At 37.7% G+C, this 20,526-nt stretch overlaps 1 protein-coding gene across 1 annotated transcript in view; it reads right to left on the bottom strand.

Annotated features, from left to right (window-relative positions):
* efnb3b (ephrin-B3b) overlaps nt 1–19,806 on the bottom strand; it is a 133,445-nt gene extending 113,639 nt beyond the window's left edge. Inside the window, exon 1 of the mRNA XM_057853822.1 lies at nt 19,208–19,806. Coding sequence (XP_057709805.1) covers nt 19,208–19,323 — 116 coding nt within the window. The 5' untranslated portion in view covers nt 19,324–19,806. The remainder of the gene's footprint in view (nt 1–19,207) is intronic.
* Nucleotides 19,807–20,526: the final 720 nt, after the last annotated feature.

Raw genomic sequence — 20,526 nt, 5'->3', positions numbered from 1 at the left:
TTTTTAGTTTTTTTAGTATATGAAACAGAACAGGCAAAAACAATTTTTTTAAAATTTATATTTTATCTGTATTTATATTATTTTGAAAAATTATTAAATGTTCCTTTTTTATTTTTTAATTTTTTTTTAATTATTCATAAATTTATTTTAATAGAGGGTAAACCAAACAATCTCTGATTCATGTAGTATATGAAAATATTTTTGTAATGAATCAAAATTAGATATTTGCAAAAAAATAAAACAAATAAAGTGAACATTCATAGTCCCATAGTTTACACTTCCAAAAAATATGAACTCATTGGCAGCCATTGACATTTAGTCATGACAAACTAATACGACCTCACAGCAGTACTGTTTTTATCTTCCATATTGCTTTAAAAATTCACACAGAACCAACAAACGCCCACTGAGGCTAAGCGCAGGGTTATTTCAACGATTATCCGACGACGGACCGTGATGACGAAAAGACGGCCAGGAAACGGTTAACTCGGCAGTTTCTAGCACAAGATGGATTATCTACCTCTCTGCGCCCCTTCTCCCATCGCTCCATTGTGTCCCACTACCAAAAAAAGGAGGGGAAGAGAAATTCCCCACTTCTTTCTCCCAGTAAATTAATAATATGAAGTCTCGGGATCCTTCTCAGCTTGCTTTATCCTTTTATTCCCCCACTTTGACGCTTTATCTCAGTATTCCCGGCTTCCATTATTCCCTGGGCTATATGCCGGAGCGATAGGAGTGGATGCCGGCCTGCCCGCATGCGTGCATTCAAAGAAAGAACGGCTCGCTTTGAAAGGGAGGAAGGGCAGGAGAGACGAGAGATGGACGCAAGTGTGACAAAGAGACGGTGTCATAGAAGGATCTTTTGGACACAGAATTCCTTTCTTCCCGCTTCCAAAAATGTATCTCGACTCTTTAAATGGCAGCCAATTAGTTCAAGTTTTGTAAACTGGCCCTCTACATTTTAAAAAAAAAAATGAGATACTGACTATTTTCATTCTTCTTCTTTGGGCAAAATTAACTGAAAGGTAAAGACAACAAGTAAAAAAAAGTACTTCTTAAGACTTTTGATTAGAGCTGTCTGGGGCTGCAGATATCGATTATTTTCAGTTTTCAATCAATCTATCAACCAGTTAGTTCAAATAATCGAGTCATCGGATTCGGAACATTTATTGCGTTGCTGAATCAATTTTAGGGGATGTAAAACAAAGGCTTGCTAGGATTGCACTTGACAAATTAGCGTAACTTTAGCTTGAAATATTTACGTAAAATGAATGGTAACCGCCCGTTTTTTTGGTTTTAACCAAGAATCTAGACTGTTTTGCGTTCATATCTATAGAAATTCTGCGATTTACGCATTTATATCCAAGAACTCTCAACTTAAAAATCTCTTTGTTTTGTGACGGCCACCATGTTGTATATATGTATACACGATAGCGTAACTTTAGCTTGAAAAATTTGCGTAAAATGAATGCTAACTACCCATTTTTTGCTTTTAACCAAGAATCTAGACTGTTTAAATTTCGAGATTTAAGCATTTATGTACAAGAATTTTTAACTTAAAAAGCTTTTTGTTTAGTGACGGCCGCCATGTTGGATGACACAATACCGTACTTTTTGCTTGAAATATTTACGTAACTGCCTGTTTTTCTTTTGCTTTTGACCAAGAATCCAGACTGTTTTACGTTCATATCTATAGAAATTCCACAATTTAAGCATTTATTTACATTAATTTTCAATATAAAAATCTTTGTTTGGTGGAGGCCGCCATGTTGGAGTTCACAATACCGTAACTTTGGCTTGAAATATTTACGTAAAATGAATGACAACTGCCCATTTTTTTTACTTTTAACCAAGAATCCAGACTGTTTTACATTCATATCGATAGAAATTCGGCGATTAAGCATTTACTTACAAGAATGTTCAACTTAAAAATCTTTTTTTTGTGACTGCCACCATCTTGGATTTCACAATACTGTAACTTTGGCTTGAAATATTGACGTAAAATGACTGATAACTGCCGGTTTTTGGCTTTTAACCAAGAATCTAGACAGTTTTACGTTCATATCTATAGAAATTCTGGGATTTACGTATTTACGTCCAAGTACTTTCAACTTAAAAATCTCTTTGTGTTGTGACTGCCGCCATGTTGGAGTTCACAATACCGTAACTTTGGCTTGAAATATTTACGTAAAATGAATGACAACTGCCCATTTTTTTTTACTTTTAACCAAGAATCCAGACTGTTTTACGTTCACATCTATAGAAATTCCACAATTTAAGCATTTATTTACATGAATTTTCAACATAAAAATCTTTGTTTGGTGGAGGGCGCCATCTTGGATTTCACAATACTGTAACTTTGGCTTGAAATATTGACGTAAAATGACTGATAACTGCCCGTTTTTGGCTTTTAACCAAGAATCTAGACAGTTTTACGTTCATATCTATAGAAATTCTGGGATTTACGTATTTACGTCCAAGTACTTTCAACTTAAAAATCTCTTTGTGTTGTGACTGCCGCCATGTTGGATTTCACAATACTGTAACTTTTGCTTGAAATATTTACGTAAAATGAACGATAACTGCCCATTTTTTGACTATTAAACAAGAATCCAGACTGTTTTACATTCATTCCTATAGAAATTCCACAATTTAAGAATTTATTTACATAAACTTTCAACATAAAAATCTTTGTTTTGTGGAGGCTGCCATGTTGGATTTCATAATACTGTAAGTTTGGCTTGAAATATTGACGTAAAATCACTGATAACTGCCCGTTTTTGGCTTTTAACCAATAATCTAGACTGTTTTACGTTCATTTCTATAGAAATTTGGCGATTTACGCATTTATATCCAAGAACTTTCAACTTTTGTGATGGCCGCCATGTTGTATATATACACAATAGCATAACTTTACATTCAAATGATCAGGTAGTTTTCGTCCAACTGCCTGTTTTTTGGCAAAAACATTGTAATTTAGACATTTCTGACCTCTAGTACGGATAGGAGCTCCTAAAATTATAGCTAAAAAGTACCACAAAAAACCTAAAAAAAAAACATTACTTACTAATTAGCAGCGATGCTAACTGATCAAATAACCCTTTCAATTCTTCACAGGAACTTTGACGAAAACTCGTCGTCAAACCTCAACGCCGATATTGCGCCGGGATTAAACTGGCAAGATTACTCGCGGGATTTGGGCAGATTAACCCTTTGCCGTCCTACGACCGGTCAAACTGGTCAGATTGAGGCAAACGATATGCAAAGAAAAAAAAAACTAAACAGTCAGCGAGCAGGTGGGCCAACCGGTTCGAGGTGGTTGCGGTTAAACATCCAAAGATAGCGAGATTATCGGGAAAGGAATAATAAAAACATTATTGTTTCCATAACCATAAAAAGCATAGCTTTGAGAAGCAGGAAAAGCAGGAAAAAAAGGGGTGAAAAGGCAATAGTAGTGTGGGTTGGGGGGGCAGTCCAATGGTTCCTAAGCCCCTTACAGACAGCTTTGTTGAATGATTGACAGCCTAGCGCACCACGTTAGCGCACAGAACATGGCAGGGGGGGTTGAAGAGAATTGAGCTGACCATTACTAGAGGGATTATCTCCTCCCTGGCTCTAAAACCCCCCCGACTCCACATCACCTCATCGCCGCTTGATAGGGTCAAGTGGTCCTAGTCGCTTTCTGTTGTTTTCACGCCCAAAACTGCCTTTGTCTGCCTTGTTTTGCAAATAATGGCAGCGGTAATGACAGCGGGAGTGGCGGGGAGATGCGGGACGGGAGTACATGTTCGGGGGGGGTCCCAGTATACACAAGCAACCCACGCAGGCTAGTACACGAGTCCTCACACCTACGCACGACACTCCTGACAAGCACTCAGAAAAGACGGCCGTTGTTTGTGAACAAAAAGAAGGGGAATGAGTGACCTCTGCAGCTACGAACACGTTTAAACGTGCTTTTGAAAACACCTCGTAAACACATTTAACCCCAATTCCTGAATAAAATACAATAATTAGTCATCTACGGCAAACACATAATGAAAGATGCCATCCAACAAAAATTAGCGACGCAGTATTTAGCTCTTAAAATGAATATTTACACAAAAACGCTGTGGGGAACATTCGCTTCTACGCTGTGAAAAACAAGTTATAGGAGTATAGCTTTAGTGGGACTGGCTGAAACCAGCTACTCCCTGTTAAGACCAACATAAGGTAAGTTTTTGTTTGAGCTAATGTCTCTTTATGTATTCCTGAGATATTTTATAGGTATATTTTGCAGTTTTTGTGGGAATATGTGTTTGGACGAATTGTTAAGAGCATTAAAAAAAAAAGTTAGCATTTTATAGCATTTAAGCTAGCTGACTTTTGCTATGCAAGTTAGCCAATACAATAATTTTTTATCTAATGCAAACATAATGGATTAATGGGACTTCTACTACTACTACTACTACGCCATGTTACTGTCAGTTTTTCACTGTGAGAATTCTTCAGTTTCAGGTGTCGTTATTATCCCTATAAGTGCTGCAACTATTAATCGATTAACAAGTAATTCGATGAGAAAAAGTTGGCGACGTAACCCAAATTTCCACGTAAGTCGCAATGAACCGTTTAAACATTCAAAATAACTATCTGAAAACTCCAAAAGTATTTTGTTTAATGGTGGAGGATACACTGCCCTCTGGTGGCAGCGTTGGGTCTGGCTGAACTGTCGCCTTGTATGACTGAGGAGCAGACACTCGTCTGACATACTGTAGATAAAAGACAGCTGTGCTCTGGTTGAGAGACAGTGAGAACAAAAAGTGGTATTTTTTTTGCAATATGGCAAAATGCATTTTGGCATGTGGCATTTCTTTGGCCGTCAATGGTATGGACGTGCATGGCCTGCGAAAATGCCATATACCCCCCCAAAAAAGCCACATAATAAAATATATTTTGCCACATACCAAGAAAAATGCCACATACCAAAATACATTTTGCCACATGCCTACATCCATTTCACCACATACCAAAAAAATGCCACACGTTAAAAAATTGCCACATGCCAAAATCCATTTCGCCACATGCCAAAATCCATTTTGCCACATACCAAAAAAAAAATGACACACGGCAAAAAACATGATACATGCCAAAATCGATTTTGGCACATACCAAAAAATGCCACATGCCAAAATCCATTTTGCCACATATCAAAAAAATGCCGCACGCCAAAATATTTTGCCACATACCATAAAAATGTGACATGTCAAAAAATGCCACATGCCATAATACATTTTGCCACATGGTTAAAAAAAATGCTGCATGACAAAATCCATTTCGCCACATACCCAAAAACATGCCTCATGGCAAAAAAAATGCAAAAATCCATTTTGCCACGTATCAAAAAAATGCCACACGACAAAAATAATCGCCACATGCCAAAATCCATTTTGCCACATGCCTACATCCATTTCACCACATACCAAAAAAATGCCACACGTTAAAAAATTGCCACATGCCAAAATCCATTTCGCCACATGCCAAAATCCATTTTGCCACATACCAAAAAAAAAAATGACACACGGCAAAAAACATGATACATGCCAAAATCGATTTTGGCACATACCAAAAAATGCCACATGCCAAAATCCATTTTGCCACATATCAAAAAAATGCCGCACGCCAAAATATATTTTGCCACATACCATAAAAATGTGACATGTCAAAAAATGCCACATGCCATAATACATTTTGCCACATGGTTAAAAAAAATGCTGCATGACAAAATCCATTTCGCCACATACCCAAAAACATGCCACATGGCAAAAAAATGCCAAAATCCATTTTGCCACATATCAAAAAAATGCCACACGACAAAAATAATCGCCACATGCCAAAATCCATTTGGCCACAAGACAAAAAAAATGCCACATGGCAAAAAAAAACATCGACATGCCAAAATTCATTTTGCCACATGCCAAAAAAATGCCACATGCCGAGACACGTTTTACCACATGGCAAAAAACATGCCACACGCCAAAACCCATTTTGCCACATACCAAAAAATGCTGCATGTCCAAAAAATGCCACATGCCAAAATACATTTTGCCACTTACCAAAAAAATGCCACATGGCAAAAAAATGCAGCATGGCAAAACCAATTTTACCACATGGTAAAAAAATGCAACATGCCAAAATCCATTTTGCCACATACCAAAAAATGCCACACGGCAGAAAAAATGCCCAAAAAAATGTCACATGCCAAAATACATTTTGCCACATGGCAAAAAAATGCCAAAATCCATTTTGCCACGTACCAAACAAATGCCACACGACAAAAAATCGCCACATGCCAAAATACATTTTGCCACATACCAAAAAATGCTAGATGTCCAAAAAATGCCACATGCCAAAATACATTTTGCCACTTACCAAAAAAAAGCCACATGACATGCCAAAATACATTTTGCAACATGGCAAAAAAATGCCGCATGGCAAAATCAATTTTACCACATGGTAAAAAAAATGCAACATGCCAAAATCCATTTTGCCACATACCAAAAAAATGCCACACGGCAGAAAAAATGCCACCTGCCAAAATACATTTTGCCACACGGCAAAAAAATGCCACATGGCAAAATCATTTTTGCCACATACGAAATAGCACTTTTTTTCTCGGCCAACATAAGGCTAGAAGATGTTTCAGCTAATATATGTTTGTGTATGCATTTGTAATTAAATTTAGAGCTACAGGTTGCAGAGTTTTGCCATTTAGTTATTGGCATACCTTGGGTGTTAAATCCTCGAGTGGGCAAAGTCAGCCACACAGCACTCCACACCAAAGAAGGAGACCCCTGATAGGCCCGCCCACTTCGACCCTTTGCATTCTTCAGTGGGGGTAAAAGAAAAGAAAGGACCAGAAAGGCCATAGCCCATGTGGAATGACAGTAGAGGTTTTGCTCAGGGCAACCAATTAGGTGAAGGTGTTCAGAGGCAACATTTGAATTCAGCCACGTCGAAACCTCCGCAATGGAATATGGCGTTTATGACAAGAATTCCATTCAAGTTATTTTTAGTACAGGAAATGGAGCGTGAGTTTTCTGAGGTCGCGGTACAACAACGGTGGGGTAACGCCAAAGCCAGATGGGCCGCGCTCTTTTAAGCGCTCATTACATCTGTGCTCACACACGCAAATACGAGCCTTAGCGCATGCAGGGAAAGTCGATTTATCGGGAAAAGTTGGACCGTGTAACTATCGTATTTTTGGTTACACTTCAGTTGAACTCGGTGTAACACTGTCATAATGATGACTAGGGCTGCAGGTATCGATTATTTTAGAAGTCGATTAACTGATTAACTGGTTAGTTCAAATAATCGAGTAATTGGATAAGCAAAATAAAAAATTTGAATACCTTGAGCTGAGCCTAAAACGGTATTAAAAAAAAAAAAAAACGATCTAAGTACAACAAAATAATTGGCTAACTTGCATAGCAAAAGTCTGCTAGCTTAAATGCTACAAAATGCTAACTTTTTTTTTCCAATGCTCTTAACAAATGGTTGAAACACATAATACCACAAAAAAATGGCTAAATATACATACAAACTAAATTACAAATGCATTAAAAACACATTAGCTCAAACAAAAAAGCTTATGTTGGTCTTAACAGGGAGCAGCTGGATTCTGTAACTCACTGTAGCAATCAGCCATGTGAAATGACTTATATCATATTCACTGTTGCCACTCGAGGGCAGTGTATCCACCCAAATCAATAAAACTACATGCAAAAATTTTCAAAACAAACCATTACAACGCCATTTTAATTTAACGAATACTAATTTTGAAATCGAATTACTCGAGTAAATCGATTAATCGATGCAGCACTAATGATGAGTGCTTATGACTGATGTCATTGAGTTTCATTTTGAAAATTATGTCAATTTTGATTAGTGCTGCAACGATTAATCGATTAAATCGAGTAATTCGATTGTAAAAAAAAGGATCAATTTCAATTTTGCTGCTTCGATTAATCGTTTGATTAGAGTGGCATTGCAATTGTTTGTTTTGACAGTGTAGTACAGTATTTAGTTTTACTGATTTAGGAGGATACGCTGCCCTCTGGTGGCTATTGTCAATATGACATAACTCTTGTCGGGTTAAAGACCTGCTCCTTGTTCAGGACAACACAAGGTTTGAGTTAATAAGTTTGTTTATGCATTTGTGATTTAGTTTAGAGGTATATTTAGCAGTTTTTAGTGGACATATGTGTTTGAACAATTTAATAAGATGATCGTTAATAAAAAATTATAAGCTAGCATTTTATAGCATTTAAGCTAGCGGACTTTTGCTAGCAAGTTAGGTTAATTTGATCTACTAAATTTATATATCCGACTAATTAGACATTTAAACTCAGAATTTTTTCATTTAAAGTGTTTTATTTTCGAAATGTGTGTCTTTTGTGTTACAGTTTTACTAAAAAATCAAAATGTGGAAAAATTGATAATCACCCAAAAAAAATTTTGTACTTAAATGCTCATTTATTCATTCTTTTTTAATACAATTTTACTGTTTAGTGCTGCTGTAATGGTTTGTTTTGAAAGTGTTGCTTTTTATTTTTTTTATTGATTTGGGTGGATACACTGCCCTCTAGAGGCAACAGCTGCTCCCTGTTAAGACCAACATAAGATAGGTTTTTGTGACATGTATTTTCAATGCATTCGTAATTTAGTATATAGGTATACTTAGCCGTTTTTTGTGAGAATATGTGTTTGAACAATTTGTTAAGAACATTGTAAACAAAATTTTTTTTTTTTTAATTGCATTTTATAGCATTTAGGCTAGTGGACTTTTGCTACAAGTTAGCCGACTGTTCTTTTGCTGTACTTAGATCCTCATTTATTTCATTTTATTTTTTTGCACCGTTTGAGGCTAAGATCAGATATTTTAACTTTTTATGTTCCTAATCCGATTACTCGATAATTCGAACTAATAGAATAATTGATTACTAAAATAATCAATAGCTGCAGCCCTATACTGAACCGTGACTTGTGTGTATCGTGACACCCCTAATATATATATATATATAGATATATTGTGAATCTCCTCCCTTTGCTGTAGTTGTTTTGATTAAAACAACTAGATTGGTTATTATTTTTGGTAATAAAAAAAAAATTATTCTTATACTGTAGCATCTACAAGGACAACTGCAACTTGGCGATAATAATGCACACACAGGAGGAAACAGTACATTAATTCAATCAATCAATTGCAACCACCAGGACGCCATGAACTGTTTGTAAAAAAAGTTGCCTGAGAGTTGATGACGCTCGCCATGCTAATTGCTAATGCTAACGAGAACGCCACCTAGCAAATCATCATCAGTGTCACAACCCCCTTCCCTCCTCCCACTCTGCTCTCTCCCAGGCAGAAATGTGACAAAATGAGACAACTAGAGTTTCATTCAACCAAATTGTAGTAACGCCCCCCTTCACATCCTCGGTAATGGCGTAAAGTAATTAATTAGATTACTCAATAGTGAAAAAAATAACGCCATTATTAACAACACCGTCTTACAGTATGATGCCACTGTCAAATGAAGTGTTACCAAAAATTAAAATTGATATAGATATCAAATAAATAAGCTCAAAAATACTATTAACTCATTGTCTGCTGCTGATGATTTCGCTTTTAAGAGCTGCTTCGTCAACAGAAATTTGTGCATTCTAACCCCTCATTACAAGTCATGCGGTTTTATCGTTATCTAAAGCTTTTCAACTTTCTATTTCCACCCCGCAACTCATCATAAGAAGCACCGAGCTGCCAGTTCTCCGGGGGCTTCATGCCGAGTTGATCAAAGTTCTGCCCGAAAAGTTCCTGGAAAAGCTTAGCGGATTTCACCGGGTCGGACCTCCTGCGGCCGAACGTGACGGGAGGTGTCAGCGATGAGGGATGGGAGCTTTTACTCGGTGGCCTGTGGGCAGGAAGCGGCTCGCTGCGGTTCCGACCCGAAGACCGTCAGTCACTTTGGCTGCTTGGGATCGAACCGCACTTCCTCTCGTTTCTATCTTTCGCGCCGGGTTCAAAGAGGGGGGAGAGTGTCCTCTCCAGTCTCCTAATTGCTTGTTTTGAGACACATACGGCAAGATTTGTTTCCTTATGTTGGCAAAACAGAAAATGATATGTTGCTCTAGCCTGGACTGTGCTGAGTGATAGTCACACACTAAATGTAACACGTAGCGTTAGCGTAGCATTCATGTTCGCATTAGCATTAGGCTATTTCTAACCGCAAGCATCGTCTTAAACAGTACACAGAACAGTTTGATCAATATGTAAATTTACTTGGTTAAATTAGCCTAATTTGTCTCACAAAAGTCCACTAGCTTAAATGCTACAAATGCTAATGTATTTACAATTCTCATAGCAAATTGCTCACACGTAACTCCACAAACTGTAGCTGTAAACCTAATTACAAATGCATACACAAACCTATATTAGCTGAAACAACTTACAGCCTTATGTTGGCCAAACCAGAGCGCAGCTATCCTTTATCCATGTCAGACAAGAGTCTGCTCCTGAGTCATACAAGGAAACAGCTCAGTAAGACCCAACGCTGCCTCCAGAGGGCAGCGTATCCTCAATCATGAATGAAAATACAAAACTTTTGGACTTTTTGGATAGTGATTTTGGGGTACTTAAAGGGTTTATTCCGATTTACGCGGAAATTCGGTTTAGCGCAGGAACGAAACTCATTCGTAAAGTCTGATCAATATGTAAATCTAGTAGATTAAATTAGCTTAATTTGCCTGAACAAAAGTCTGCTATCTTAAATGCTACAAACTCTAACATATTTACAGTTCTGATAGCAAATCACTCACAAGTAACTCCACAAACTGTAGTTGTGAACTTAATTACAAAAGCATACACAAACATCTATTAGCTGAAACAACTTACAGCCTTATGTTGGCCAAACCAGAGCGCAGCTGGCCATTATTAGGACGAGAGTCTGCTCCACACTCATAAGGCGACAGTCCAGCCAGACCCAACGCTGCCACCAGAGGGCAGTGTATCCTCCATCATGAAACAAAATACAATACCTTCGGACTTTTTAGGTAGTTATTTTAGGGATCTTAAAGGGTGAATCCGGACTTGTGCGGAAACTCGGTTTTCGTCACCAGCGTAGGAACGAAACCCGTTCATAATGTCTGAACAATATGTAAATTTAGTAGATTAAAATTAATTTAACTGGCAAAAGTCCGCTAGCTCAAATGCTAAAGTATTTACAATTCCCATAGCAAATCGCTCACATGTAACTCCACAAACTGTAGCTGTAAACTTAAATACAAATGCATACACAAACCTATATTAGCTGAAACAACTTACCGCCTTATGTGGGCCAAACCAGAGTAAAGCTATCTTTTATCCATGTCAGACAAGAGTCTGCTCCTGAGTCATACAAGGCGACAGTTAAGCCAGACCCAACGCTGCCACCAGAGGGCAGTGTATCCTCAATCAAGAAACAAAATACAATACTTTTGGACTTTTTGGATAGTGAGTTTGGGGTACTTAACCCTATATTGCCAAATGTATCAGATTTGATACACCTAAAATTTCATGATTTTGAGACTAATTCAGAACTTTGACATTTCTTTTTGGAAAAAAAAAAAAGATGGATGCAAGTCAACACATGCATCTGCAGGTTCCATGAAAAAAACAAACACGATCTAGCAAGGGTTATAGATATCTGAGTGCTTATTCCATATTCATTTGGACTTTTTGGACCTTATTTTTCAAATTTTGGGATTCTCTGATAATTGCTTCATATTGCTGGCATTAAAGGGTTAAAGGGTTAATTCGGACTTAAGCGGAAATTCGGTTTAGGTTGCCAGCGTAGGAACGAAACTAATTTGTAAAGTCTGATCAGTATGTAAATTTAGTGGGTGAAATTAGCCTAACTTCCTAACAAAAGCCCACTAGCTTAAATGCTACGAATGCTAACATATTTACAATTCTCATAGCAAATCGCTCACACTTAACTCAAAAAACTGTTGCTTTAAATTACAAATGCATACACAAACATATACTAGCTGAAACAACTTACAGCCTTATGTGGGTACTTTACTACAATACTTTTGGAATTTTTTTGATAGTTATTTTAGGATACTTAAAGGGGGAATTCGGATTTACGCAGAAATTTGGTTTACGTCATTGGCGTAGGAACAGAAGTCGTTCGTAACCCAGGGACTACCTGTATTGTACTTTGTTTAATGATGGAGGATACGCTGCCCTCTGGTGGCAGCGTTGGGTCTGGCTCAGTCCTTCTCAAATATTGATTGTCAGACTGTCGCCTTATGACTTAGAAGGAGATTCTATTTCATTATTGACTACCCGATAGTATCAGACAACGCTAATAAACTATGTAAAAATAAATACATGTAAATTAAAAAAAAAGTTTAACCATCATTTTTAATGCCTCAAACACTTTAATGCTTTCTAAGGTCTGAATTTTGACAAAAAAACATTTAACGACTTTTGATACGTTTTAATGACCCGTATTAAGAACCAAGCAATTCCAGATATATTCAAGGTCTGACCTTAACACTGGCTGATCAATGTGTCAGGCTGCTGTGTACATTTAACTTCACACCTCAGAAACAAACCAGATCAACCGACTCAGGTGGTCCCTTCCCCCCGCCTGAAACCCCTCGGCGCGCACCCACTCCCAGCTTGGCCACTTCCCTGTGCCTCTTTAATTAGTAGCCGCATGCGACATATGTTCTCAATTTGCTACGTCTGGTTACTAGTCAGGGGTGTCGATAAAGAGACCAGGTAAGGACAAGAAAGCGGAGCATCACGAGAACTGAAGGTTGACAACGTGAGCTGCGCGTGATATGCAGTTGTCACACTTGCAATTAATCTGGATATAAATATATCAGTACTGAAATCATCAGAAAAAAATAATAATAATAAAGTGAGATTTTGAGTAAGAGTAAAAAAAAAAAGGTCTTCAAAATTCTTTTCAGGGGTTTTATACAGTAGATTTCTAGCTATGAAGGTGCTGCCTTTAAACAGTATGACGACATTGATTCACATTCTTTAGCTAGCTAGTTGAAGCTAGCTGCTAGTTTAGCATTTAGCTCAAATCACAATTTTATGTTGAAGCAACATTGTACACACATACAGTGTTGCCTCTACCTACGAACGTCTCCATACACAGAATTTTGCGCAACACTGAGCCAGTGCTGCAACAATTAATCGATTAACTCGAGTAATTCAATTTATAAAAAAAAAAAAAAAAAAAAAAACTTTGAATTAAATTTTGCTGCTTCGAGTATTCGTTTAATTAAAGTGGTGTTGTAATGGTTGGTTTTGAAAGTGTTTGTGTTTAGTTTTATTGATTTGGGTGGATACACTACCCTCTAGTGGCAACAGTAAATATGAAATAACTCATTTCACATGACTGAATCCATATGCTCCCTGTTAAGACCAACATAAGCTAAGTTTTGGTTTGCGCTAACGTTTTTTTTAATGCGTTCGTAATTTAGTTTGTAGGTATATTTCAGCCGTTTTAGCTATAAAGAAATACCAGAAAGACGTCAAAATACCCCGATACCAAACTGACTATTGGGCTTTGTCAAACAATAGACCACTCAAACAAGCAATCAAGCAGGCAACTCCTGTGGAGTCGCTGCCTAGGTGTGAAGGGGGGGTTTCACTCTGGATAGCTGCAATTAGCATCTTGAATATAAGAGAGACAGGTGACTTCTTGGTGGGTCTTGCAAAGGAATTGGCTCACTCTCATATGGGCGCAAAGAAGGTGCAGAAAGAAAAATTGCTTCGGCAACAACCTCCAACACCTGGCTCCGGGAAAAGGGCAAAGTGTCATATGTCACCACATAAAAATTGTTTTGTTTTTTTATTACACCGTCCCTTGTACTGTAGGAAAACAACAGCTTTTGGAATATGTAAAAAGGTTGTCCGCCCGATTGCCTGCCTGAGCGGTCCACTGTACAACAAAGCCAAGGCAGCCCTCCCCCGCAAACACTCAAGATTGGACCAATCAACCCCAGTGATTTTGCAAGTGTGAATGGGAATGACTAACGCAGACCACAGTGCTCACAAAAGATATGCTGATTAGGGTCAGATGATCCTTCTCTGGTCAAAAAAGTGATTTGTATCAACTGATCCACCCTTGGTAATTCTAGTGTTAAAAAAACAAAAAGTTAGCATTTTTATAGCATTTAAGGTAGCGGACTTTTGCTATGTATGTTAGCCAATTGTTCTTTTGTTGTACTTAGGTCTTCATTTATGTTTTTCTTGATACCGTTTGAGGCTCAGCTGAGGGATTTTTTTTATGTTCCTTATCCAATTACTCGATTATTCAAATTGTGTGTCATCATCTCCTGTTAGTTAAGAGAATAAAACAACCTGTAAAAAGGAAAAAAAAAACTTATTTTTCTTCATAACAATATGTGCTCTTGTTGTTTCTTATTTTTTGGACATTTTCTCAACAAACTTTCTCCTTCGAAACTCAGCAAGTCAGATCGGAATAGCCGTCAAAGTTTGGCTTCTCGGTCCTAAACGACTATTCTAAGAAGCTTTAACAAGCTACGGCATGGAAAGGCAACAGCAGAAAGTGTACGGATGTGTGCGAAACAGAAATGAAGTGAAGGACGGACTAAGCTGATTAAGTATGAACGCTAAGCTTTGTGAAAGCACACAATGGCGTACAACTGGCTTTGTACTTTGCATATACGGGCAAACCCTTTCGCGGATGACTCAGAGTGTGGCGTCAAAGCTCGCTAATTGCAACCCGGGCCACCTCTCTCCAATCTGGAAGCACCCGAAAAACCCGCTAGCCGCTTAACTTGACCCCCCGTCCGACGCCGTGGGCTCGATCCACCCACCGCTGACAACAAAAAGCCTCATTAGGAGCTTCACGCCTGACTCCACTTTGTGATGGAGGGGGCCTCCAAACTAGGGGTGTGACAAAATATCAAAATTTTGCATCCCAAAAGGTTACCGATATGCTCCTGCCAAGAATCGAGATATTGTTTTAAAAAGGTGTCAATGTTTAATACACAAAAAAAAAAAAAAAAAGGAACCAACAAGTTGTTATCAAAATCTTCCACCACAATACAACCCATAGCAAAAAGTATGGAATGCATTGTCCTCTTGAAAAATGACATATTTTCAACTGAAGGGCTAAGAAAGCTGTCTAAAATTTCCAAAGTAAATTTGTGCATTTAACCACAGCCATCTCCCCAGTGCCTTTGCCTGACACACAGTCCCACATCATCAAGGACAGAGGGAATTTTGATGTCTTCTTTCGGCAATCACCTTTGTAAATCTCACTGGAGCAGCACCAAACAAAAGTTCCAGCGTCATCACCTTGTGAAGAGTCAAGAATCAGCATTGGACAAGGTATCAAGAGTCAAGTTCCGGCATCATCACCTTGTGAAGAGTCAAGAATCTGCATTGGATAAGTTGATGATGCTGGAACTTTTGTTTGGTGCTGTTCCAGTGAGACTTTAAATGGCCCAAAATGACCTAATTGCCTGGCATTGACTGCCACTGACAGCTATAGACGTTCAAGCCGTTTAAAGTGGGAGGGATGGCAGCAAATGAACAAATGAAACGAACAATTGGCTAACTTCCATAGCAATAGTCCGCTAGCTTAAATGCTATAAAATGCTAACTTTTTGTTTTCTTAAACAATGCTCTTAATAAATTGTTCAAACACGTATTCCCACACAAAAAAAAAACGGCAAAATATACCTACAAACTAAATTATGAATGCATGAAACAAACATTAACGCAAACAAAAACTTAGCTTAAGTCAGTCTTAACAGGGAGCAGCTGGATTCAGCCATGTGAAACGAGTTATGTCATATTCACTCTTGCCACTAGAGGGCAGTGTATCCACCTAAATCAATGAAACTAAATGCAAACACTTTCAGAACAAACCATTACAACTAGTGCTGCAACGATTTATTGATTAACTCGAGTATTCGATTAGAAAAAAAAAATATTCAAATTTTGTTGCTTCGAGTATTCGTTAAATTAAAGTGGTGTTGTAATGTTTAGTTTTATTGATTAGGGTGGATACACTTGCCCTCTGGTCTGCTTCTTTTCACATGGCTGAATCCAACTGCTCCATGTTGAGACCAACGAAAGCTAAGTTTTTGTTTGAGCTAATGTTTTTAATGCATTCATAATTTAGTTTATTGGTATATTTAGCCGTTTTTTGTGGGAATATGTGTCTGAACCATTTGTTAAGAGCATTGTAAAAGAACTTTTGCATTTAATAGCATTTAAGCTAGTGGACTTTTTCTGTGTAAGTTAGCAAATTATTCTTTTGTTGTACATAAATCCTCATTTAAAAAAATATATGTATATGTATATATATATATAAATATATATATATATATATATATATATGTATATATATATATACCATTTGATGCTCAGCACAGGTATATTAATTTTCATGTTCCTTATCCGATTAGTCAATTAATCGAACTAGTCAGTCCATCGATTAATTGACTACTAAAATATTCGATAGCTGCAGCCCTAATTACAACGGCACTTTAACTAAACTAATATTTGAAGCTGCCACCCTCCCAGTTCAAATGGATTGGACGTCTAACGTCACCATTATCGTGAGCTTGGACGTCTAACGTCACCATTATCGTGAGCTTCGTATCGTAAATCTTATCGTATTGGACAAGGTGATGATGCTGGAACTTCTGTTTGGTGCTGTTCCAGTGAGACTTTAAATGGCCCAAAATGACCTAATTGTCTGGCATTGACTGCCACTGACAGCCATAGACGTTCAATCCGTTTGAAGTGGGAGGGATGGCAGCGAATGAACGAATGTGTGGTACCAAGAGGTTCCTACTCAGACTCCAAACACTGTTGCATCCCTTCTGTAATAGAAGAAAAACAGCCTGGCCTCATGCATATCGACCCCCTCTTTTTAAAAATGTCTAAGAAAGCCTTAAAATGTGATTTTGTGAAGGAAATGTACTCCACGGCGGTTCTTTCTTGACCCCAGTAGCATCTGACAGGCAGGCAAATGATTAGAAACACCTCCAACAAAAGCTATTGTGATCTCATTCTACCGTGCGGGTGTGGGCAGCAGCTGCCATGAAAAAAAAAAAAAGCCCACGGTTGTGGTGTAGCTAACAAAACATCATCCATTCATTCATTTATTTTATTGTCAAGAGACAAAACTCAAAAAAAGAGGTGTAAGGCTCAATTTCGTCCAGCTGATTACTTGTTGCATTTAAGCAGATTTTTTTTTACATTTTTTGACCCATGTGCTTTTAAAGAATAAACCTGAATTCTGTGCTTGTGACAGCAAATTAGTGCTGCGACGATGAGTATTCGAATAGAAAAAAATATTTGAATTTTATTGCTTCGAGTATTCATTTAGGGCTGTCAAACGAAAACAATTTTTAATCGAGTTAATCACAGCTTAAAAATTAGTCGCAATTCAAACCATCTATAAAATATGCCATATTTTTCTGTAAATTATTGTTGGAATGGAAAGATAATACACAAGATGGATATATACATTCAACATACTGTACATAAGTACTGTATTTGTTTATTATAACAATAAATCAACAAGATTGCATTAACATTTTTAACATTGTGAAAGCAATCAATGAATAAAAAGACTTGTAGTTCTTAAAAGATAAATGTTAGTACAAATTATAGAAATTTTATATTAAAACCCCTAATAATGTTTTCGTTTTAATAAGATTTGTAAAATTTTCAATCAAAAAATAAACTAGTAGGTCGCCATTGTTGATGTCAATAATTACACAATTCTCATGATCATAAAATCAGTCGCACCCAAGCGCCAGCAGAGGGTGACAAAACTCCAAAAAACACAAGTAAGAAGTGCACATGACTGTGCTGTCATTTTAAGCTGTTTGAGCGGGGCATGTGCGTTAATTGCGTCAAATATTTTAACGTGATTGATTTTAAAAATTAATTACCGCCCGTTAACGCGATAATTTTGACAGCCCTTAGCTTAATTGTAATGGTTTATTTTGAAAGTCTTTGCATCTAGTTTTATTGATTACGGTGGTTACGCTGCCCTCTGGTCTGCCTCATTTCACATGGCTGAATCCAGCTGCTCCCTGTTAAGACCAACGTAAGCTGAGTTTATGTTTGAGCTAATTTAATTTAGTTTATAGGTATATTTAGCTGTTTTTTGGTGGGACTATGTCTCTGAACCATTTGTTAAAAGCATTGTAAAAAAAAAAAATGTTAGTATTTTATAGCATTTAAGCTAGTGGACTTTTGTAAGTTAGCCAATTGTTCTTTTGTTGTACATATATCCTCTTTTTTTATACCGTGTAAGGCTCAGCTGAGGTATTTTAATTTTTCATTTTCCTTATCCGATTACTCGATTATTCGAATTAATTAGTTCATTAATTAACTGACTGTTAAATAATCGATAGCTGCAGCCCTACAGCAAATATCATTCGATTCTAGTCTGATTTGTCAGAAAAAATGGCATTTTCCGTTTCAGATTTCCACGAATGCAACATCGGGATCTTTAAACACACAATAGTTGCTGCAACGATTAATCGATTAACTCGAGTATTCGAATAGAAAAAAAAATTCGAATTTTAGTGCTTCGAGTATTCGAATAATTAAAGTGGCGTTGTAATGGTTTATTTTGAAAGTTCTTGCATTTAGTTTTATTGATTACGGTGGTTACGCTGCCCTCTGGTCTGCCTCATTTCACATGGCTGAATCCAGCTGCTCCCTGTTAAGACCAACGTAAGCTGAGTTTATGTTTGAGCTAATTTAATTTAGTTTATAGGTATATTTAGCTGTTTTTTTGTGGGACTATGTCTCTGAACCATTTGTTAAAAGCATTGTAAAAAAAAATGTTAGTTTTTTATAGCATTTAAGCTACTGGACTTTTGCTATGTAAGTTAGCCAATTGTTCTTTTGTTGTACATATATCCTCTTTTTTTAACCGTGTAAGGCTCAGCTGAGGTATTTTAATTTTTCATGTTTCTTACCCGATAACTCGATTATTCAAACTAACTAGTTAATTAATTAATCGACTGCTAAAATAATCGATAGCTGCAGCCCTACAGCAAATATCATGATTCTAGTCTGATTTGTCAGAAAAAAATGGCATTTTCCGTTTCAGATTTCCACGAATGCAACAACGGGATCTTTAAATACACAATAGTTGTTTATCCTTACCTTTCATTGAGAGAATTCCAGTAGATGGGCTCCATACTGCTGGCTGTGGTCCCCAGTAAATCCAGTACAGACAGCAGCAAGACCCACAATCCATTCACACTCCATGGACGAGCCATCTCCAGGCGCCCCCAAAAAATATCAAACCAAAACAGTTCCAATTAAGAGAGGCGATCTCCAAAGTCAGAACCTCATGAGCGCACAATTTTTAATGAAATTCTTCAAAAAAGTTTCAACACTATTTCTTCAGCAATCCCATGATTTCCACACAAATATGTCATCCGACCGAATCAGAATCACAAATTTCCCATTACTTTGCACCCCTAAACACAACCAAAAATAGTGTTGTGCAAGGTGCTTGAAAGGCTAGAACTCCCACATCAGGTCCAGTGAGCGCACATGACACAAGTTGTAAATCCACAACATTGAAGAAAAAATCCAAATGTAGTACATCGAGTCTATTTTAAGAAAGATCCACACTTGTCAAGTGCTTTTTTAGACAGAGTCTGGGTCCAAAATGTTGCGATCTGCAACGCCAACACAGCGACGACGTCACAGTCCGACCTGCACGGAGGCTCGAAGCGTACTAGAAGACCAGCCGGGATCCGGACCGGAACACCAGAATCAATCAGGGAGGGTGGGAGGGTTCTTCATGGAACGTTTACCCCCGATCGTTGACTGGCAGGCAGAAGCACAATGCTGACTTTTCCCTGGAAGAGCAAGAGCGCCACTCCGCTTTCCAGAAAAAAATCCTCCAATGAACAAATATTCAATGTGCGCCGAAATAGAGGCGGATGACGCAAACGCTTGATGCGCAAAACACAGTATGCTTGTTTATTTTAAGGGTCTGCAAGGTCGTCTTTTCACCAGGACGAACCTCGCACAGGGTTCAAGTTGGTGTAGATTTAAAATAGGGCTTCTACTGCCATCTTGTGGTCACTGAGAGTAGCAACACACAAAACTTCCAATTCATTGATGTGCCTCTTGCACCCTTATTTATTTTTTATTATTAGGGTCCGAGCACCAGGGGTTAATTTGTACCGGATCCTGCCGGAACAAGATTCGGCACCTCTTGATTTTGGCCTCCCTGTGTTCCGGGACTTATTTGGGCAGATCAGGCACCTCTTGTGTATAGAAAAAAATAAAAATACAACCCTTAGCAAACAGTATGGAATTGTATTGACTTTTGGGGCAGGCGGGGCACAACATATTGATGACCCCTAAATGCAGTGTCAGCAATAAAATTAACTTACAAGAATATTTATAATAATAAGTTGACAATGAGTATGGGTTTTTTTGTTTCCCATCAGGGGACTTCTAAA

This window comes from Corythoichthys intestinalis, chromosome 13, assembly GCF_030265065.1.
Source record: "Corythoichthys intestinalis isolate RoL2023-P3 chromosome 13, ASM3026506v1, whole genome shotgun sequence".
In the NCBI taxonomy this organism is placed as follows: Eukaryota; Metazoa; Chordata; class Actinopteri; order Syngnathiformes; family Syngnathidae; genus Corythoichthys; species Corythoichthys intestinalis.
Note: the sequence above shows the minus strand (reverse complement) of the source record. Positions and strands in the feature narration are given on the sequence as shown.